Source organism: Besnoitia besnoiti, chromosome VI (genome assembly GCF_002563875.1).
Source record: "Besnoitia besnoiti strain Bb-Ger1 chromosome VI, whole genome shotgun sequence".
Classification (NCBI taxonomy): Eukaryota; Apicomplexa; class Conoidasida; order Eucoccidiorida; family Sarcocystidae; genus Besnoitia; species Besnoitia besnoiti.
Genome location: NC_042361.1, coordinates 1,070,406 through 1,091,288, shown reverse-complemented (window position 1 = coordinate 1,091,288; position 20,883 = coordinate 1,070,406). Strand labels below are relative to the sequence as shown.

General features: G+C 56.1%; 4 protein-coding genes across 4 annotated transcripts; all 4 read right to left on the bottom strand.

Moving 5' to 3' along the window:
* Positions 1–581: 581 nt before the first annotated feature.
* Positions 582–5,461, bottom strand: BESB_065740 (GNL3L/Grn1 GTPase; the record flags this gene model as incomplete). Its single annotated transcript, XM_029364967.1, has 8 exons — positions 582–695; positions 1,424–1,552; positions 2,087–2,341; positions 2,649–3,258; positions 3,304–3,441; positions 3,684–4,386; positions 4,816–4,891; positions 5,174–5,461. 8 exons carry the CDS (start codon positions 5,459–5,461, stop codon positions 582–584), a joined length of 2,313 nt encoding a protein of 770 aa, XP_029218550.1.
* A 1,378-nt stretch (positions 5,462–6,839) lies between these two features.
* Positions 6,840–8,444, bottom strand: BESB_065730 (alanine dehydrogenase/pyridine nucleotide transhydrogenase domain-containing protein; the record flags this gene model as incomplete). Its single annotated transcript, XM_029364966.1, has 2 exons — positions 6,840–7,901; positions 8,145–8,444. The coding sequence occupies 2 exons, from the start codon at positions 8,442–8,444 to the stop codon at positions 6,840–6,842; spliced, it is 1,362 nt and encodes a 453-aa protein (XP_029218549.1).
* Positions 8,445–9,991: 1,547 nt separating this feature from the next.
* On the bottom strand, positions 9,992–11,759 carry BESB_065720 (uncharacterized protein; the record flags this gene model as incomplete). Its single annotated transcript, XM_029364965.1, has 4 exons — positions 9,992–10,146; positions 10,571–10,673; positions 11,125–11,268; positions 11,547–11,759. The coding sequence occupies 4 exons, from the start codon at positions 11,757–11,759 to the stop codon at positions 9,992–9,994; spliced, it is 615 nt and encodes a 204-aa protein (XP_029218548.1).
* Positions 11,760–15,476: 3,717 nt separating this feature from the next.
* BESB_065710 (uncharacterized protein) lies at positions 15,477–19,994 on the bottom strand (the record flags this gene model as incomplete). The annotated part of the gene is made up of 7 exons (XM_029364964.1): positions 15,477–15,618; positions 16,042–16,114; positions 16,634–16,730; positions 16,999–17,077; positions 17,256–18,585; positions 18,671–19,424; positions 19,761–19,994. The coding sequence occupies 7 exons, from the start codon at positions 19,992–19,994 to the stop codon at positions 15,477–15,479; spliced, it is 2,709 nt and encodes a 902-aa protein (XP_029218547.1).
* Between the last annotated feature and the right edge of the window lie 889 nt (positions 19,995–20,883).

Here is a 20,883-nt window from a genome sequence, read left to right as displayed (position 1 = left end):
GCCGTGCCGGCATGCAGAGAAAAAAGCGAATATATCTCATCCTTCGTTTGTTTCTCTATACTTCTCTCGTCATCATGTCGACTCTTTGTGCACGGAGCAAGAAATCACGTCTGCATCGTTTCTGGCTCTGTTCCCTAGGCATTTGTTTTTGACAAGGCACTTCGCAGCTTCCAACCATCTTCTGCGCGTCCAGCGCCCGCCGCAGCCAGCCTGGTCAGCCTCCGTTTGAAGTGTGAGTTGCACGTTCTTATCTCCTGCCGCCTAGGATGCGTTGCCGCTTCGTCTCCATTCCTGAATTCGGCAAGTCGCGTATCTCCCTGATGGTCATGCGCCAAGCGCGGGCGACGCTTCACATCTCCTCCTGCACAGACACGTCACAAAGGCACACGACAAAATGCAGCGGGTGCGTGGCGACCGCTCCCGAGCGACAACAAAACACACGTGCGAGCTTATCGTTCAGCCGTGCTGCTTCGCGCCGCGCAGCAAGCACATAGACCTAGAGAAAAGGGAACTGAACGGAGGCAGCGGGAGTCGCGGGCGAGTGAAGGACCGCAGGTGCGCGACATGAGCTTGAGCACTCTCTAGAGCATGTCGCATGCGCTTACATCCATGTAAGCTTCTTCTCCCGTGCCGCGGGCTGCGGCCGCAGCCTGTCGATGGAGTTTGTTCGCGAGCTTGCGCTTCTTCTTCGCCGCCTGTGAAAACGGAGAAAGAAGAGAAGCAAACACGATGCAAACAACATAAACAGATAGCGCAGAACAGCCACTTCACTCGCTCACATTGACCAGACGAACACGCCACCCTCCAAAAAAAGGCGAATGGTCGCGCCTTACCAGCCAATACACTCACACATACGTGAAAAAAATATACTAGTATACATTCTAAATAACAAACACATTACACTAATTGCAGATATATATTTATATATATGCCTATGAAGCTGCAGTATTGTCTGGCTCGGCGTGCAACAAGCTCGTGTTCGACAGATTCGCACCTCCTTGTGTTTCGCCAAAACAACCAGGTGAGGCATGCGCTCCTGCGTCCGGCATCACAGAAAAAGAAGAACGGCCAGATTTTACCTTGTGCTGGTCCGCGCCGCCCAAGCGCCTGCCTCAGTCCGCTCACCACGCGTACATACGCTTTTCCCTCTCCGTAACACGCTGCCTGTCCCTGAGTCGCGCGCCAGTACTGCCCCTATGGCGCACGTGGCTCTTCAGTCTGCTCGCCCCTCCAGCACTCAAGCTGCCCCCGCTTTTTTCTTCTAGGCCTTCTCGCTGCTCCTGCGCTCGCTCTGTATGATTCACTATTGTGCGCGCGTTTGCGCTTCCGTCCATGTTATCTTCCCGCCGATTTAATTCTTCTATTCTGCGACCGCCCCCCAAACCCACCACACCCCCCCCCCCCCCGCGTCCGGTCTGCGTACCTTCTTGGGGACCTTGGCGGCGCTTTGCAGTCTCTCGGGTGCCTCGTCTTCTGCCATGGCGTCGTCTCCCGACTCAGCCTCTTCTCCAGTCGACGCGGAGTCTCCAGGGACAGGCCCGAAGCGTAGCAGCTGCAAATGCACGCAGGAGCCGCCAGCGCGCACCGCAAAAATGATCAGCTCAGCGTCAGCGAACGGCCGCGGATGAGCGCGGTCAGGACTAGGGCAGAGCCCCCCCCCCGCCCCGTCCCAGGGGCGACGCGATGCATGCCTAGTCAACGGGTGCCTGTCTCTGCAGAGCTCAGAAGCAGTTTGCGCGAGGGCTGCGGCAATTGGAGCGAACCTGCTCGCAGGCGCTCGCGGGCACGCAGACAAGCAGAAAAAACCTCAGCCTTGCGCCGCGGCTCCACACCAGTGGAGCAGGCGCTGCTGGGTGGATCGAGTCGTCCACACCGGAGCGCGCAAGAACGACAGCGCGACCGGCCGGTCCGCGCTGGCGTGCCGCAGGCGAAACGTGAGCGAAGCGAAAACTGAAGCTTATACCTGCGCTGCATTCCCGCGGCGCCACATGTCTCCCCAACTCGAACTGCTTCTCCGCAGCCCGCAAAATTTCTTTGTCGCTCAGTGTGGATTGCGCGGCGAGACGCCGCCGGGCAAAGTCCTCACCATGAACGGCCTCTGAGGCTCTGCGGCTCGTTGACCGGCGGAGTGGCTGATGCGCAGCACGCCTGTGTTGCGTGCGGCGGTTGCCTGTGCGTCGCCGGAGTCTGTCTTCTTCTCTTCATCTTCTCCGGTCTCAATGGCGCGGCACTGCGCAGCGAGGACGGACGCGTAGACGTCGGCCGGCGAGGCCTGCGCCTTCGCATCGCCCGAACCTTCACCGCCAGCGGACTTCCAGAAAGCGACCTTTTCGCCCTTGAGCTGAAAGACACAGCCGCGCGCAATACATGACGGCCGCATTATGCGGCGCTCTTCGCCGACCGAGCGCGCGCCGCGCACTGCCTCCAAAGCACACGCCGCTGACAGGTACCTCGACATGCAAGCGGACTATATCTATGTATATATATCTATATGTTTATAGGTATGTAAGTGATTCGACGCAGCACTGCACGAGAGAGGTCACGTGGACGTGGGCGGTTGAACACCGGCTCTGTGAAGTCTATGGGGAAAGCCAGGTCCTCTCTTTGTCGCGGCATTGCTTGGCGTGTGGGCTGCGTCTGGTGCGTACCTCCGGCGCAGCTGAGACTTCGGCGCTCTCTGAGGGCGGCAGTGTGTAGTAGGGGATGCCTCCAGTTTGCCAGTCCTGCAGAAAGATCTTCGCGGCCGCCTCGAGGTCGGGAACTCCGCCCTTCTTGAGTTTACCGCGTCGGTGCGCCAGCAGCGCGAGCATTTCCTGCGGCAAGGAGAAGGCCTCCAAGCGGTACAGGCGCTGGAGCGTCTCAGGGCAGCACCAGGCGGCGACGGCGCTGGCGACTTGCTGCGGGTTTCCAAGGCGATGCACAGGCAGCAAGCTGCGGAGAATGAACGAGGAGCAGCTCTCTGCAGCTGCGTCCCTTCCCGGCTCGTCTGCGAGGCTCGCCGCGGCCGCGGCGCCAGGGGTCGACGGCGGGAGAAGCAGCGCATCGTCTTGCGGGTTTTTCGACGGAGAGAATAGGACGCCTGGCGAGTCAATTAGCTGAATGTGCTTGTCGACGCGGACGAACTGCAGCGTTTTGGTGCTGCCAGGCATGGCGGCCACCGCCGCAGTCGAGCACGAGTGCGTCAACGCGTTCACAATCGACGACTTGCCCACGTTCGGGTAACCCACGACGCCGACAATCAGATTCGCCTTCGCGGAGCTCGCAGAAGCTGCCAACGCAGAGGCGGACGAGGCAGAGGCGGACGAGGAAGAGGCAGCCGACGCGGCGTCAGCCTCGAGCGACGCCAGCAGCGGCGGGCCTCCTTCTCCGCGGTTCGCAGTGTGCGCGAGTGCGTTAAGAAGCCGCAGCAGCGCGGGCGCGCCCAGCGCGACAGATGAACACCTGAGAGAAAAAAGCAAAAAGAGAAACACCACGCCCTTCCGCGCTGAGACCCGCGGACGAGCCGCAGGAAGCAACCCAAACACACAACGCAGCGCGAGGCGAGTCATGCGCGCAGCGGGAAAAGATCCTAGTTGGGCACTCTCCACAAGTGTAGAGGCGGGGCTGGCATCCGGCTGCCCCCAGCGCCCTGATACGACATGTAGGCGGGACGCTGCCTAGAGATTGCCCACGCGTCGTCTTACTTTTTGAAGCTCTCGCTCGCCTCGAGCGGCTCGACGTCAGTCCAGTTTTGAAGTTTTCTCTTTCCGCCGCGTTTCACGCCCCTCTTCCGCGCTCCGGAGCTTCTGCCGCCGGCGCACTTGAACGCAAGGGCGGGCGCGACGCCGCGCTGCAGCGTCTTGAGCCACGCAACCGCAGCCTCCTTGGGGACGAGGTCGATTTTGTTCATCACCAGAATCAGCTTCTTGCCCTCACCGAGGACCCAGCGTTCGAGGGCAGGACAGCGGAAGGCGGACGGCATGCGCGCATCCAGAACTTCAATAATGACGTCAGCCTGCTGCAGCACCCGACGCAGCAGCAGCTGCTGCTGGCGCTGTTGCTGCTGGAGATACACCTGCTGCTGAGTCGTCAGCTCGTAGCTGAACAGCGAGCCGTCTACGAACTCGTTTTGCCTCTGTTGTTCAGCGAGAAAACGCGATTGGTTGTCTGCAGCGGAGTCCAGCAGCTGCTCAAGCTGATTCGCAGCGACGAGCTCTGGCGCGTCCATCTCGTCGGCGTCGTCCTTCGAGGGCAGGCCGCCCGCGAGAGCGCCACTGGCCTCGGCGTGTCTGCGCTCGCGTTCGGCCGCAATCTGCGCCTCTTTCTGTTGCTTTCGAATCTGAATCGTCCGCAGAATGTCCTGTTTGAAAGGGCACGAGTTTGGAATGCCCGGGTCGCGTCGATGCTCTGAGGAAAAAGCAGACGGCGCATGCGGCCGAGCAGCCACTCAAATAGAAACTCACAGGCGTTGCGAGGTAACCCGAAGTGAACAGCGCATGCAGTTTCGCCTCGAAGGTGCGCGGGCAGCAACTGAGCAGACATGCCAGGGGATCGCAGGAGTCTGCAAACGTGTCGAAGGCTGAGGTCTTCTGAATGCGGGCGACGCGGCCTCAGAAACCAGAGGCAGTGCTGCGTCGCAGCAATCCCCCTGCGCCTCGCGCTCTCTGTTGTGTATGCTTCGCAGTCTGAAAGGGCCGCGCGAGCACTGCGTCTAAAATCTGAACCCTCCTGCCAACAGTTTTGGTTGGACAGCCGCTGCGCCTATTCTTGATATTCCGTAAACTGGGTTCACACAAGCGCGTCTCGATGCAAGGAGAGCCGCGAGTCGTCCCTTACTCTTGCGCACAGGGCCGCCCGTCTGTTTGGCCGTCTTGCGCATTTTTCGCCGATGCTCCCGCACCTTTTTCTCAATCTGAAAACACGCCTCAGTCGAGAATCGCAAACCGGAGCATGCACGGCGGACGTCAGGGGCCCTAAACTAAACTGTACGGCGTGGCTTACAAAATGGCTTGAAAGAAAAAAAAAACACGACCCAGCCCGTCGACGTTGCATGCGCACAACTCCTGCCCGTGGCATTCTAGTGTGATCTCCCATTCGCTAAGTGAAGATTCGAACAGAGGTTTCCTGAGAACGCAAGTAAATCAAGTCTGCCAACTCGGGGATCTCGCGACATGGCTGGGGGCAGAGGACTCACGTTGTGTTTCTGCGACAGTTTTTGTCGCCGGGAGTTTTCTGGAGGCAGTAACACACAACACCAACGAAAAATGAAACAAAGGGTGAAACGCAAAGTAAAACAAGGGAATAAGAGTTGTGCTTCTGCAGCTTGTCTGACGAGAGTGTTCGCCAGAAAGAGGAGAGACAACACACAGACGGCATTCCTCCTGGAGGGCTGATCAGCGTAAAGGAAGTCAAGTACTCTGTGTCCATTTTTCGAATACGGACAAGTGCAGCGCTTGATCCAAGACGTCTCAGAGACTGACATCTGGATGGTCCTGGTGTGACATCGCGCAGACTGGTGATCAGCAACCGTTTCGGGCAATGCAAAATGAGAAAAGTCAAGGGGGCGTCGGGCGCCGATCGCAGAGGGTTGCTAAAAACCACCTCGGGACAGAGATAGGCTACTACATCACACCAGCAACTTCTGCCGCAACGTCTTTCAAAAGCCAGGGCAACCCGAGCCCTGAATCCTTGTAGGCACAAATAATGCATCAAAGAGCAGAAGAAAGCCAGAGTTCGCGCGGACACTTACTTTTGAGCTTCACCATGGTGAGACAAGCACGGTGAAATCACGGCGTCCGCCCAATCAAGGAAATGACCTCTTCTTTGCAGAGCGAAAAAATGAAATAGACAGTAACTCTTTGGGTATCCGGAACCCCGGAATAGAAAAGAACAAAGCTATCTTGGATGGTTTATGCCCCGTTCGCATGCACTGTTTGTGGCATGCGCATGCGCAGTGAAATGACCAACGCAGGGGAACGAATTCTTCCAACGTGGGAGAACCGAGGGGTTTTTGTGATGATCACTGCCTTGTGCTGGACAGCAGGAAAACAGGAGATTGTGTTCATGTGTTTTCTACTTCACGCCGCAACGCGACTGGTTTTTTTGGCGTCGAGCTGTGTGGGGTCTCCGGAGCGGCAATCGACTATAAGAGTGGGAGTTGAGGCAGGACCGCGTCGGCATTTAGGGACACCTGTAGACTTGTATGGTTCCTGGTGTTAGCCACTGTCTTCAATCTGTCTTGTAGCTATAGGTTATTCAGGCGCAATCCTGCCAGCAAAGAGATGCTGAGTCTCTGCAGAGGCTGGGTAAGTCACTACGATCGACGTGATAGATTGTCATGGAGGACGCTGAAGGCTCGCTTCAAGCCAGAATTACCTAAATGATGGCCGCCAATACGCAAAATGCACCAATGCATTTGCGTCATGCTCACTGTCTGACTAACTATAGTGATATGCACTCAGAGGCGGCGTGGGAAGCGGCAGAAAAATTGATGACTCGGTGGCTGGTCTGCGAACGACTTCATCCTATATGTCTGGCTATGATGGATATTAATTTACTAACACTAACGCTGTTGAAATAAACGCAAGCATCTCTGCATGGACGTTTCCATCGACCGACAACCAGCTATCGGCACTTCTCCGTGCGTGTCATTGTGCCGCAGCGCCCCAAATAATGTGGCGTTCCAACACCGATCTAGTGAGCAACATAGATTTAGCAGTTCCATGGATATCGCATGCATATTTGCAGTTATTGACTCCACGGTAATCGACAGGCCGCTAACACTACACAACACGAAATGCGTCATTGAGTCATCATCGCATGGCGACGCTAGGCTTTTCGCTTGACACGCTGGAGAGCTCCTACGCCGCGACAGCGAAGTTGCCGAAGGCGCTGGTGGTGGCGCGCAGCCGGTGCAGCTGCTGCTTGATAGCAACGAGGCCAGCATCAGTCTGAGACTGAGTGTTCAAGGTGCTAATCTCGTTCTCAAGGAGCTGCTCCGTGGGGACGAACGTGGTGTTGTAGAGCTTGGAAAGCATGTGGTTGGTTGTCGTGTTCTTAACAACCATGAGGCCTTGCATGAGGGTCGAGTTTTTGACGCAAGCCTTCTTCCAGCCGTTGTTTGCAACCTGCTGAATGTAGACTAGCGTTGTGTTGGCGAGCGCAACGGAAGATGTGCGAGGAACAGCCGAGGGCATGTTCATCACGCAGTAGTGGATGACGTTGTTGCAAACGAATGTCGGCATCTCCAGAGTAGTTGGCTGGCTGGTTTCGAAGTTTCCTCCGCGGGAGACGACCAGGTCCACAATGACAGAGCCAGGCTTCATCATGGCTACCTGTTCCTTCGTCACAAGAACTGGGGCCTTGGTGACTGTGTTCATGCAGCACGTTCCGGTCATCGTCGTGGGCATGGTCACGTTGCCGACAACGGCACCAATGACAACGTCTGCCTTTTGGATCTCCTGGACGAGATTTTCGGTGCAGTAGTACATGGTGGTGCAGTTCTTGGGCATTGTCTCGGACATCGTTCTCAGGTTCGACATGCAGATATCCATGACACAAACATGGGCGCCAGTGCTGGCGGCAACGCGGGCTGCTTGCATTGCAGCCACTCCACCGCCGAGGATGAGGACGTAGCCAGACGGCACGCCGGTGACGTTGCCGAGGATGCAGCCGGAGCCACCCATGGTCTTCTCGAGGTACTTCATGGCCTGAGTGATAGCCAGCTGGCCGGATATCTCGCACATGGACTGCAGAACAGGAATCATGCCAGTTTCGGTTTGCATGTGCTCGTAAGAGAAGCAGATGGCTTCGCGCTGCATCATGGCGTCGAACATGGCTTTGTTGTTCTCGAAGTTGAAGAAGGCAAAAATAACCTGACCCGGCTGGATGTAGGTGTACTCCTGCGGCTGGGGAGGCTGAACCTGAACGTACAGGCATCACAGAGGAGCAACCCGCGCACTGAGTACCCGTGCGCGGTGCTGTGGGATGCCCGGCGACATAAATTGCTGAAAGGAGGAGCCGCTGCTACACCAGTCTGTTTGGTAACTACGTGCGAGAGATGCTGTGACAGGTGTTTTCATGGATTCTCTCAAGCACCCCTGCCCGCTCGTGGCTACGCTCGTTACACGAATGCGTTCTACGATCCCACCGCTTCCCATACATACCTTCACGATCATCTGGCAGCACGAGTAGACGTTCTCGCAACTGGTGACAATGCACGCTCCCGCAGCTTTGTAAGTCTCATCGGTGAAGCCAGAAGCGACACCAGCGCCGGTCTCAACGAACACCTTGTGGCCGTTGCTCACGAGCTCGGTGACCATGGCGGGAGTCATGGCCACGCGGAACTCGAAGGGCATTGTTTCCTTTGGACAACCAATCGTGCACATCTCCGCAACAGGCGAGGTCGGGGTGCAGAAGCGGAACTGGCTGGTGAGGGAAGCCATCTTGGTAGTTGTGTGATTCATTTTGTAGGCGCTGTTTCTGAGAAGGGTTGTGTGCGCGCAGATTTCAAGCCGACGAAAACATGAGTCGAGAAAGAATGAAGTGTAGACCTAGTTGTCGGTAGAGCCGCAGCGTGCCGGTTGCTCAGGACCTGGACTCGTACGGGGCAGGTGCGCTCCGCCACTGCAACGGCTGGCTCAGCTGGCGGCTTCAAAAAGCATAGGCAAGGCGCGTCCACCTCTCGGATCATTTTCGATCTGCGTCCAATGCTTCTCCTCACATCCCGCCATTATGGTTGGCGTCTATCAGCGACTGGTGTGCAAGCCGTTGGAGCCGGATGCTCGTTTACTTCGGGAATCCCAATGAGCACAGTGGTCGATCGTTGCTATATTTCAGTCACCGTCATTGCATGGTCCCAGTTGAAGCAGTGAAGATGACTGCTGCTGTGTAGCATTGAGTCACAGGATTACTCGGATCCCTAGCCAGGAACACGGTTGGCAGAGGTAATAAAAGGACCTACCCTGATTTTTATGGAGTTAAGTCAGTAACAAAACGCCCACATTGGCGGCAGGCACATATTTCCAGCTCTCCTGTCTTGCGATGGTAGGAGATAGATTCAAAGCTGGCTGCACGCATTAGGTCAGGCTAAATACCATCGGTGTTGACAGACGGCGGGTCCAACTGCAAAACTATGGCACTGGAGTCAAGCATTGGTCCCGATAATAAGGGAGGGAAGCCACAGCTGAAGTGTGGACGTTAAAAAAGACTATGTTCATTCGTAGCATACGCCTAAACGAGCAGCAAGACGCGTCCTTTTCTTCTGCGCTGCAGATTACTCGACCGCTCTCTCCCATATCAACCGGTTTGGTCGCCCAGCTTCAGAAGACTACGTGGCTACACCATCTCACCACTCGCGCAGCCATGCGTAAGCGGCGGACCGCAGCAGAGCTCGTGGACCACTCAACGAGTCAACTGATGTCATGTGAAGATGTTAGACCGCCGAATATCGTGTCCACGGCCTGGTGCTGCAGTCCGAAGTCCCTAGTTAAAGGCTAATTATCTAGTCTTACGCACAGGTAATAAGGCCCCGTGGTTGCATGCAATCCAGAGAGAGCCACCGGCATGATTCCTCTCTCACGAGGAGCTCCGCCACTCGTGCAGACAAAAGAGGAGCCACCAGAACGATGCAAGCAAGGGTTCGGTACATTAACTTCCCAAACTCCGCATCATCCAGAAATATGGCGGCAGTCGGCTCCGGCGTTCGGCTCACCCCCTCCGCTCTCAGGACTACATAGCCCTCACGCGCCGAAGATTGGGCCAGTGGAGAGTGTCTCTTTGTTCTATCAATACGATGAGTTGTCAAGCTTGTTTCTTATTCCCTTGCCGCGACATATCTGCTAGCTGAGCCCTCCAACGCGCTACTGAGGGCATTTGTATCCCAGTCAGCTCGATACCTAGCGCTGCTGCAGTGAACCTTTTAGCTGAATTACACATTGTCTTGTCACATCATACAATTCTAAGCCATAGAGGTAGATGATGCTAGTCTGTGAAGACACGCTGGTTTGTTGAGTTAGGCATCCTCTTGTTCCTCGCGCATTTTTAGGTAGTCTTCAACAGGCAGCCCCAGCTTCCTGAGAACGCGAGTCCGGTATTGTAGCTCTTCGTCTGAAACAAGACTAACACGACGATTGTTCCTTGATATCGGCCAACTCATCCTCTCTGCACCTGTAGGGGAATGCACTTTCGAAAATAGTTCACAAGGTTTTCCTGGCCCTCACCTGCCCTAGATGATGCTACAGGACACGTTTTCGGGTGGACGGCAGGAACTGTGTTTTTGTCGTGGCTGCAGCAATCGCCACTTCGCGTATCTGTTTCACCCTCACCCGTGAACCGACTGTGACAGTGCAGTGCATAAAGAATAGAGCGTGCTTTGAGTGCTGCTCAATAGTATCCCTTTTTGAGTGGTCAACGTAGAACATCAACCCTTGAGTACTCCAGTAGTTTTATCAGCACGGCGAGGTTGTGATCCTTGGTCGCCAGTCAACGGAGAAGATTACTGGCTATTATACGAGAGTTTCTCACGCTGCGATGGTTCAAGCCTTCCAGTCACCCGGAGCAGTCGCTTCAAGTCTGGTCGTCCTGTATTTACCTAGGAGCGCATCTGTAAATGCATCCCACTTGATTTCCAGTGGATCTTTTGGATCAAAAAGAACATGTGTTTTTCCTTTGTCGAAAAGGCGAGGATCTCTGGCCTGGAGTATTGACATAGAAAGGCAAAGGGAAACGGTGCAACAACTTTTGTTCAGTGATCTTACAAGTATAGGTACATCAAAGCGACGCAGCGTTTCCTGCGTAGAACTTCAGGCATAACGATACACGCATATGTATTCAAAGAGCAGAAAGTGGCATAATACGCTGTCCTGTCACAACGAAGCCGATGACGTGCGTGTGGGATGCTCACTACCGGGGATCGCAGTGTCGCAGACGGGCAGCTCGCCTCGCGTACGGGGGATCCTATCACCCGCGTTTCCATCCCTGTTTACCGTTGGATCCCACTGTCAAGCAGCTGTCAATAGGCCACTCCACATTGTATTTCGGAGGCCCATGCCATGCAGGACTTTCGCGGTTCCACCTATCTATAACGGTGCTTGTTTCAACGCATATCGGTGCGAACGCATCAACTCGTTCCGGTTAGGAAACGACCCTTGCCTCGAGTTTCTTTCGCGTTATCGACGCCTTGGCTAATTCTCGGAGATGCCGCGGAATACCATACTCTTCAGGCAGTATCCGGCTCTGGCAGGCGCCGAGAGCATGGATTACATATGTACTGAACAGAAGCCCGAGCATCTGAGAATCCAGAGGAATCACACATGTGCGCCAACTTCCAGATGCTGCGTCCACCCAATAATTACCCTTTGGAAATCAGAGGTAGTTGCTATTGAGCAGTATTCTGATGTACTGCACAGATGAGCACTCTAGTCCGGGCTCGCTGACCGTGGCAATACCAAAAAGCTCCAGGCTCATAGGCTGCCCTCAGCACTGAAATTCGTAGCTCTCCCGAAAGTGCTGAAATATTCCTCACGAGGGTACCCCTTGGTTCAGCTAAGTGCATGAAAGCAGCCCACCTCGATACTCAACGCCGCGTATTGCCTGAGATAGGAAACCTTCAGAGCCCACATCGCATCTTGCGTCGCACATCTCTGTGTTTCCTGACAGTCGAGCAGGTCTGCTTGAAGAGTGACGCAGATAACGTCGACTGCACCTGCCCCAACGGTAAAGACGATATACTGTAAAAGGGGAAAACGATCAAACACCGCGCATATCGATGAATTGTTCATATAGAAGCACGGTTGGGTGGGCTGCGGTGAGTTCGTGCAGAATAGTCATACACGCTTCACTTACGAATGCTGCGAATACCCGTAGGCAAACACCTTCCAGGCCTACAAAACCCTGTGTTTAACAGGAAACCATTGAGGAACGAGGCCGGACCCGTCGAGGATCTCCTGACGCTGCCGTAAACTAGGCTACTTTATGCACAACAATCACCTTCGCGATCGGTGTATCTGATGCGTCCCGGTATTGGGACGTGCGCTGTAGTCGTGACGCTCAGAGAAACCTACTAGTGCAGGGAGCAGGCGTTCCATACGTCCACGTAGGAGATCCCGTGCACTTACCAGCCATCTAAGAAGCGCATGCTCATCGATGAACATCCCCCATCCGACTGCAAAGACTGTGATGAAAGCCCGGATGATGTTGAGGAATAACGATTGGGTAGTATATGGGTAAGCGAAGAAAACGACCAGGCTGAGCAACAGCAGGACTCCGCATAGTCGCACAGCGTTGACAAGCCTCTTCAGGAACTGGACCTCATAGTCTGAGGTTAAGTACAGCAAAAGCGTTGCCACCAGCCACACAATGAGCGCTGCAATCCCGCAGCAAGCTATATGGACTGGCACAAGGGCGACCCGTGGGCTGCGGACGAGGGTTAATCCAACGGAGGCGGCGGTGTGTTCCATTTCCCACGGCTAGGAAAGAAAACTTGAGCATCGTATTCGGGCATGCCCCACTACATCGGGAAATCGCATGTCTCTCCCGCGTGCACTCGTATATTTCCACTCTGTGGCCCCTGCTTGATTTGGGGCTGCCGGTCCTGCCCTCTTCAGCTCGACAAGGGATGAAACGCATGGCATTCGCCTCTGTGAGGCGCTGCAACAGGTGGCTTCTTCCACTCGGCACCGCTGCGGAATGCTGCGGCAAACCGCGGACTCGGCAATCGTAACTGGTAATCTAAGTGCAGGCGTGAGTGTCTGTCTAGACGCCTTGACCACTTCGAGATGGAGGCAAAAGCCCCCCAAATGTGGACGCGGGTGTTTCAGCCTGATCGCCAGGGCGCGTCCATATTGTCTCGCGAAGCATTTCAACTAGTTGCTCTGTGCGGTTATGAAGCCAGACTCATCGGCAGCCATCTCTCCAGAGTTTTGCCTACCGTAGCACAGACTAGGCGGACGCGTGGCAAAGTGAGTTAGGCTCGACTCTGGCTACCCAAATATAGATGCTTGTACGAAAGGATACATCGGGTACACCTTTGCGATTGCTGCCATATATCTGTACTGCCGCAACAAATCCTCGCGGTACGACTTGGTCAAGATGGAGCTTCCTGTTCGATGTCGTAAGGGAGAAGTGAGGTCTAGGACAAGGGGCAGATGTCAGCAACTGCTTCGAAGGGGGCGTAGTAACAGAGCCAAGTTGTGCTTGCTTGGATGCACGAACCCGCTTTCGTTTGAAACAAGAGAATAGTGCCAAGGGGGTAGCTCTTTTTTTCGTAAGCACACCAGCATGTGACGCTACGCTGTGCAGCTTTTCCACACGCGCAGTGCGCAATCGCGTTTGCTTGGTGTGTTATTGGCCCGTTGGGGGGGAGCATATTTCAGGATGGAACGCCTCGTCGGTCTGTTGTTACGTCACGCTCGAAGGGAGGAGCTTAGCTGTCGACGGCAACAGACGGCATATCCTTATTGGGTCTTTAGTTGCTAAATTCCGTATATCTGTGGCGCCGTGGCGTATTCGATTTTCTGCACTACGCGTAATTCTCGCATGCCGTTTGGGTGACTGCGGCAGCTAATTCGGAATGGCTGAAGACGGCGGAGCAGCCAACATTGTGTAATGCAATCACGATGCCTGAAAACTCCTGCACTCTTGTTGCATCAGGCAGCGGATGCAAGCTCAACAGTCCACCGTGTCTCGTCACGTGGACCGCTTGCGTGCCGCTGTCGTAAGCAGAATACAAGCAACGGCGGTAGCCATGTTAGGGACAGAAGAATGTTGACTCAGATATTTTTTGCTACCAGGGGGGAGCTCGCGGCACTGCAGCGACGTGGCGTGAGCATAACATGCAGGCACAGGAATCGTAGCTCGCCGCGTAATCATGGCCCTTGAGCGCAACTGCATAAGAGTATTAATCTTACAAGCACTTGGCTTACTAGTGAGATGCACTCAAAACCCTACCAGCAGCTGTCGCTGCGAAAAATCTGAGACTACGGCACCTGCATCAAAAAATGAATGCTGCTATTCGTAAGGGGGCGTGGGATGCGGAGCACGCTCGCAACCATGCGAGAATAATGTGGACCCGTCGGACCCGAACAACCAACGGAAGAGAGTCTAAAATATAGTCGATAGCCTCAATGTAGATGTACTGTACACGTCATTAGTCCCTGTACGGGCTGTACCTAATTGACTCACCAATTTACTCTCATTACCGTCGAGCTTCATACGACCTAACGCCAGTTAGTGACTTGATCAGGAGGAGTCAACATCCTGACGCTCAACGCTAGAAGTGAAGGTCTTGAACCATGAGCTACTTCTGCACAAGAGCTGCTTTCTCCAGCTACTCGACCGCAAGCAGAAGAGGTAGTATCTTCGTCGCTCCCTCTAGAGTGCCCTCGTACGTCAGCGGTGTTTCTGACACATGCCATGGGATGCTGTGAAACATAGTGAGCAACAGATATTACGCCAAGCGCCTTTAGTTTGCCGCTGGAACATTCGCCATGCTAGACGATACTTTCCTTTTTCGCGCTGCAGAGCCCCTGCACAGCAGCACTTGGAAACGAGGTCGGTGACAATGTTGATGTGCCCGTTTTCGGTCTGTTTTGTTGAGGGAATCCTGCAATTCTGACTGTTTCAGCGATCGACCACGTCGCCATTGATCCGCGAGCTCGACCAATTCTATTTCCAAGAAGGATCATTTTTGTATAAGACTTTCTTGTCTCTCCAAACTGTATAGAACCAGTAATACTTATATTGTAAAAAAAAGTGAGGACAGTATCCTCTGAAATAGGTTTTTCCCTTCCATCTTCAGCTTCTTGCTGTTACAGGTTATGACAAAGGACTAATGACTAAATCAGTCGTTTCTATTCTCACTTCATATAATGATGAAAAAAAAAATGCTCGTGCGAAAGCCAACTGAAATCAAATAACGCAACTAATAGCTTTACGAGGTCTTTCAATGGATGCGAACACCGCTTCAGGGTATGATTCAGGATGTTTTCAGGAGCGAGGCGGGGCCTTCGTTAACATTTACAGGAGAAACAGCCTTGCATATAAATTCGGACTTTAGGATGACTTCCGGGCAATGCACCTGGTAGGACCACCCGTCATTCGTCAAAGACCGCACAACAGCACATTTTCTCCTCTTGTAACCTGGTAGTCATAGCATTGTTCCGCATCGGCGTGCAAGATTCATCCCTACATTGCTTCCTCCATCGGCGGCAGCACACTGTTGAAACTCCCAGTCGCTACATACCGGGACGGAATTGCGTCGCGAGGACTCTCAACAAAACAATTCCGAGTTCCTCCACGCGACGGCAGTGAACGGCCTGCAGACTCTGTCGCATACATACAGGGACGACTCTGGCATACGCGCGACCCAACAGACCACAAAAAAAGAGACGCTTTCTGTCATGCCTCATCTGACCCCCCTACGAGTTTCGAAGCCGTTCACAAAGCCCCCAGCGACAGCCACTATATCACAGTTGCGACTACACACATCCCCCTCAATTTTAGAAAAAGTCATCATCAAAGAACAGGGACGGCCAAAGCCTGAAAACCACGATGACGCACAGAAACGTGAGGAACAGAACAACATTGCTGTGGAAATCCTGGAAGAGTAGGAACCGCGACAAACTCGAAAGGGGTGTCGTGCTGAAAAAAAAAATGAACAAGACAGGAAAAAAGCGCCGAGGACACAGAGTGGTGATGCGGCGCGGACAGGGACAAGCCTCCGTTGTAAAAGACCCTCATAAACGTGTCAAAAAAACGTTCTGAAATACCCGCAATGGTTCAGTAACACCACCCGCCAGTGAACAAACAGCTGCGGTGACGCATACCGCGCAACGTGTGGGAATAAAACACAGGCAAGGCACACCGCGCATGTGTCACACAGGCTAGGACCAGCGACTGGCACGGCAATTTCTGGCAAATATCTCCACGTGAGTTCGTGAGTCACAGGCACCCCCTGTGGCGGTGCGTGCAGCGGAGATATGCCCACGCTTGTCGGCTCGCTCCTCAACCGATATTTGTCGGGTTTCTGCTTCCACCCGCTTTCTCCGCGCTTCAGTGTCTTACTTGAGCGCAAGAATGTTCATCCATCGAGCCTCGGCTATCACTTTTGTCAGTTGAACAAGCCGCTGGGTGGTATCTGGGCGATGCAAAGCACGCGAACAGAGTCAGAGAAACGCCAGATCAAGAAGAATCATAACTAATCCATGAGTAAGAAAGCATCCGCCAGGCGCAGCTCAGACGCCAGGCGTGCTGACCCCCGAAAACGCGTAGGACACCGGCGGACTCTCTCAGGTGTCACGGGCAGAGCATCACACATACAAACTACCTACTGGGTCCTTGCTTCTACACCTTTCAACCGACGGGGATATTGCACCTCAAGATTCGCCAACATTGATTTTATCTTTCTCGTGTTTATTCGTCCCCCCGCCGTACAATCAGTCTCGTTCCAGCCTCCAGCTGAAGGAAAACGAAAATCGACTGTTTAACGCACAGGTTTCTACACGAGTTAGTCCGTGCTTCAGCGTGCGCGGCCGTGCGCTACTAAAGATGCTGTGCAGATAAGCTTTTCATGCACCACGCGTGACAGCGTCCATTCGCCGCGCTGCGTCCACGCCCAGCCAGCCACTGCGCTTTTGCGAGGTGGCCCGAGACTCACCTGTGAGGAGGAACCACTGCCAGCGGACGGCAGGCGAAGACACGATCACCATTGCGACGAAGAAGGAAAACTTCTCTAGGTCGTACGCAGTCATTCGCTGAGCAACCAAGACATGAAAAGGCATATGGGGACGCACTCGTCCGGAAACAGTTGCTGCAACAAGCTGCACATCCGAATACAGCACAGCATCCGCCCCACAAAACTAGGGCGAGATACCCCGAGTCCACGACGGCCTCCGCCGTTTGTTTTGCGACGTCCGAGTGTCAACGCACTTGCACAGCGGTTGCTACTCGCCGCAGGGCCCTCGCTCTCCTGATCACCATTAGACACAATCGAAGAGGCGATCTGCACACGCGTCCGCTCACCCTGGAAGACAGAGAGGGCATGCGGCCGAACTTGGAGGCGAAAAGACGCTGGGCCACGTCTCCCGCTTGCTGAAGCTGCCTGAAAGTGGAAGGGGAACAGAGGAAGAAAAACACAAAACTCACGCATTGCACGATGCCTTTGGCCATACAGCGTGCCGACCCTAACCCTCAACATACACGCTTGACATCCGACAGTTGCCTGTCTCAAGCGCGGCACGCGTCCCTTTCTGCTTCGACTGACCTGTCCTGCGCCTTACCTCTCCAGGCCTTCGATGCATATCTCACACAGACGCCGCACGCATCTCTCCCGGAGATCTCTGGCCACTTCTCTTCTTTGCGCGTGAGCCAGCAGCCGACTACGGTGCACTTCAGCGTCCCCCGCGCTCTCCGCCTCTTCCGAGGCGTCCCTCGTCGTCGAGATGTCCGCCAGCGCCCGGTGATGTCTCGACACCTCGAGGGCATGCACCACCTTAGCGCGCTCGCGCGCGAGATCTGAGGCTCGGGTCAGAGGGCCCCAGTTGTTCTCGCTGTCGATCCAGGCGTCGCGGAGTTCTCTTTCTAGCGCTAGCTCGTGTTCTGCTTCCGCGCGGTCGGTCGCCTCCTCGCTCAGCGGCCGGCGCTGCCGCAGCTCGTCACCCCGCCAGGAGAGGCCGGCGCCGCCGCTAAGAAGAGAGCTCTGCTCGTCGCGGGAGCGCCACCTCAATGCGGCGGCGTCTGCCCTTTCGGCCTCCTCTCTGTCGCCGTCGTCGAAGATCGGCTCGCAGTAGCCGATCTCGTAATAGAAACCGCCTCCACGCGGCGCGCCAGCAACGCCCCCTGCGTGCGCGCCGAAAGCCGCACTGTCTCGAAAGGGGGTGGCATCCGCAGCCTCCGCGGCCTCCGACGCCACGCGAGCTTCTTCACGCCCCTCGCCACGCGAGGCCCGCTCGTCCGCCGGAAGCGTCGACTGTCTACTGACGAGAGGCGCGCCGGCCGCTGGCGCCTCGCCGCGCTCGCTGTCGAGGTCTCCGGCACGCCCTGTCCAGTCTTCGAGGAAGATTTTGTTCCGCACGCGGAAGCGATTTCGACAGACGCAGCGAATCAAGCAGCGGCCTGGCGTCCCGCCCGAGACCGGCTCCAACGGCGTGTGCTGCTCAATCTGCACGCAGCAGCCATATTCGGGGGCGGAGGGCGCCAGCGGGACGGAGGCGTCGGCGATAGGCGACGAAGGAGCAGGTGTCTCTCCATCGTCGCCGGGGCCCTGACTGCCACGCGCCGGCGACAGGGGCGGCCCTCCCGCGCCGGTTGGCGACGTGGTTGGCGACGCCGCGGCTGTGACTAGCGGGGCGTGAGGAGAGACAGACGAGGAAGACGCAGGCGGCGCGGCCGACGAGGGAGAACAGGACGCCGGCGCGGACGCCGTCTCCGCTGCCGAGGAAGGCGACGGAATCGGCGTGTCACCAGAGGAGGAAGAGGAGTCCGTGCCGCGCCGGCGAGACCGGTGTCTCAAAAGATTTCGAACAACAAACGGCGACGACCATGAACGTGAAGAAGAAGGCGTCGCTGGGCGGGGGGATTCGGGTACACAACGCCGAAGGTGCGCGAGTTCTGAAAGACACACAGCGAAGGCGAGAAGACGTGTGGGGGCCGACAATCGATTTCGAGATTAGGTTTCAGTGCTGAGACCACGCACCGTCGAGCAGGTCGATGATGCGCAGCTCCTCCGCGTGCGAGTGCCAGAATGCAAACATGTGTGCAGCAAAAACGCCGCTCTCGGGCTTGCGCCTGCTGCCTTCCCTGCCTTTGCTTGTCCTCTGCTTGGTTAGGCTTACCTGAAGGGCAAGCTCGACGAGCCTGATGTACTTTTCCTCGTAGACGTGGAGCGAGATCGTTTCTCCGGGGAACAGCGGCGCCGCCCGCGCTGCGGCGACTGCGGCGCGACTGCTGCCCCGCCACGAGGGCCTGGAGGCGCCTCGCCCATCCGCCTGCATCTGCGAAAGCCCGCCGCCAAGCGTGCCCTCGCCGGCGTCAAAGATGCGGAAGAGAGTCAGAATCTGCTCCGGGCGCCCTCCAGACTCGCGCACGCGCCCTGCGCTCCTTGGCGCGGCGCTGTCTCCCGAGGACAAGTTGCGCCGAGGGGGCCCCAGCTGCGACGACCCGGGGGGGACGCCCTCCTCTTCACGAAGGGGCCGAGGCGCGACGGCGGCCGCGGCCTGCTGCTGTCTATGGAGGTGGACGCGCCGACGAGCTGCCGCCTCCTGCCTCCTCTCTTCTTCGTGCTGGCGACGCTCGCGCATCGCCTGTGGGTAGTTCCGCTCGAGTAGCTGCTGCATCAGTGTGTTGACGCGCAGCGAAGACCCCGACGAAAGACCCGACACGGGGTCGGCGGCCCCCGACAACAGCAACGGGCAGCGGCACAGCGGGCAGCAGGGCCGGTACGAAACGGCCTGAACACAGGAGGCAAGCCATGCAACAGCCCGCTCGATCCAACGAGGGCGGCAGCGCGAACGGCTACTCTGTGAACAAAGAACTGGCTCCTTCCTGTTTTTAAAAACACACTGCCCAGCGGAGCGAGGGAAAGCCACACGAGCGCCAGCGAAGGCGGTGGACGCTTTCCCCTCGAAGAGAAGAGGCACACCTCACCCACCCCCACACACTATCGAGTCAAAGATATCCTTCCAGAAACCCGACGTGTGGATCTAGAAGACGCAACAGAGGCCACGGATGACAAGAGGCGGGCCTCTTGCGCGACTGGGAGTGGGTGGCGCGGGGACGGCGCTTACCTCATCGATGCATCCTTTGCAGAAGTTATGGCCGCAAGGGGTCGTGACAGGCAAAAGCAGAATCTTCATGCAAATTACGCATTCGAACTCCTGCGGGACCTCCTCTTCTTCGCGCCGCGATTCCTCTTCAGCGGAGCGACGCGGCTGGGCAGCGTTTGGTCTCGGCGCGTGGGGGGACACAAACGAAGCGGGGGCCTCCGCTTCAGAGTGCGGACGAGAGCCTGGAACTGCCATTCCGACTAGGGTGACACAGAGGGAGGTCCAGGAAAAAAGAAAATACCCCGTGATCAGCGGATCCCGCACTCGAATGTCAAAAAAAGCACGATGGACACAAGCTTGGGCTCGTGAAGGTGAGCGGCAACGCTGGGAATACGGTCGGGGGCTTGACTGGCGCCGCGTAGATATAAAATGCACAACATACCCGCGTTTTAGGAGACGCGAACAGCAGCCGCACGCCCCAGACGCAAAATTGCACTCGCAAGAGGGCGGGAGCGACCGAGAAGAACTGCCGCGGGACGCGCAGCCGCGCGAAAGTCTCCAAAGAATGCGTCGCGAGCCAAGCGCATGAGCGACACTCGTGGAGAGGCAAAAGTTCGTACGTAGCAGGGTGTCAACGTCGGCAACAGACACAAATGCTTCGAAGAAACCTGATGCCCAGTCCACGAAGTCACGGGAAGCGTCACCGATACAACAAAACTAGGAACGCGATTGAGAAGACGGAGGCACAACCGACGCACAACGCTTCTCAGAAAGCACGTAGGCGGCCCCACACCCAAACGTCCCTGGTAGGACTTGTGGAATTATAGATAGGTGAAGACGTCGCGAATCCCGAGAGGAGACAGGCGGCAAAACGCGCGCGCATCCCAGGGGAGAGGAAAAAGCTCACGCATGCATCCCCGTCTGCGCCTGGCACGGCAAGAAGGGCCACGAAGGGCTGCCCCCCGATCGCCGCTGTCCTGCAGGAAAAAGAACCAATCGCCATATGGGTGATAACCTTTGCTTTCGCTTAAGACGCTTCGTAACGCTCCTACGAGGCGGAAACGCCGCACACAGCGTGAGTCGCGATGCATCATTGGCGGCACTGATAAATACGCTATGAACCGGTCTCAAGCAATCCGGTAAA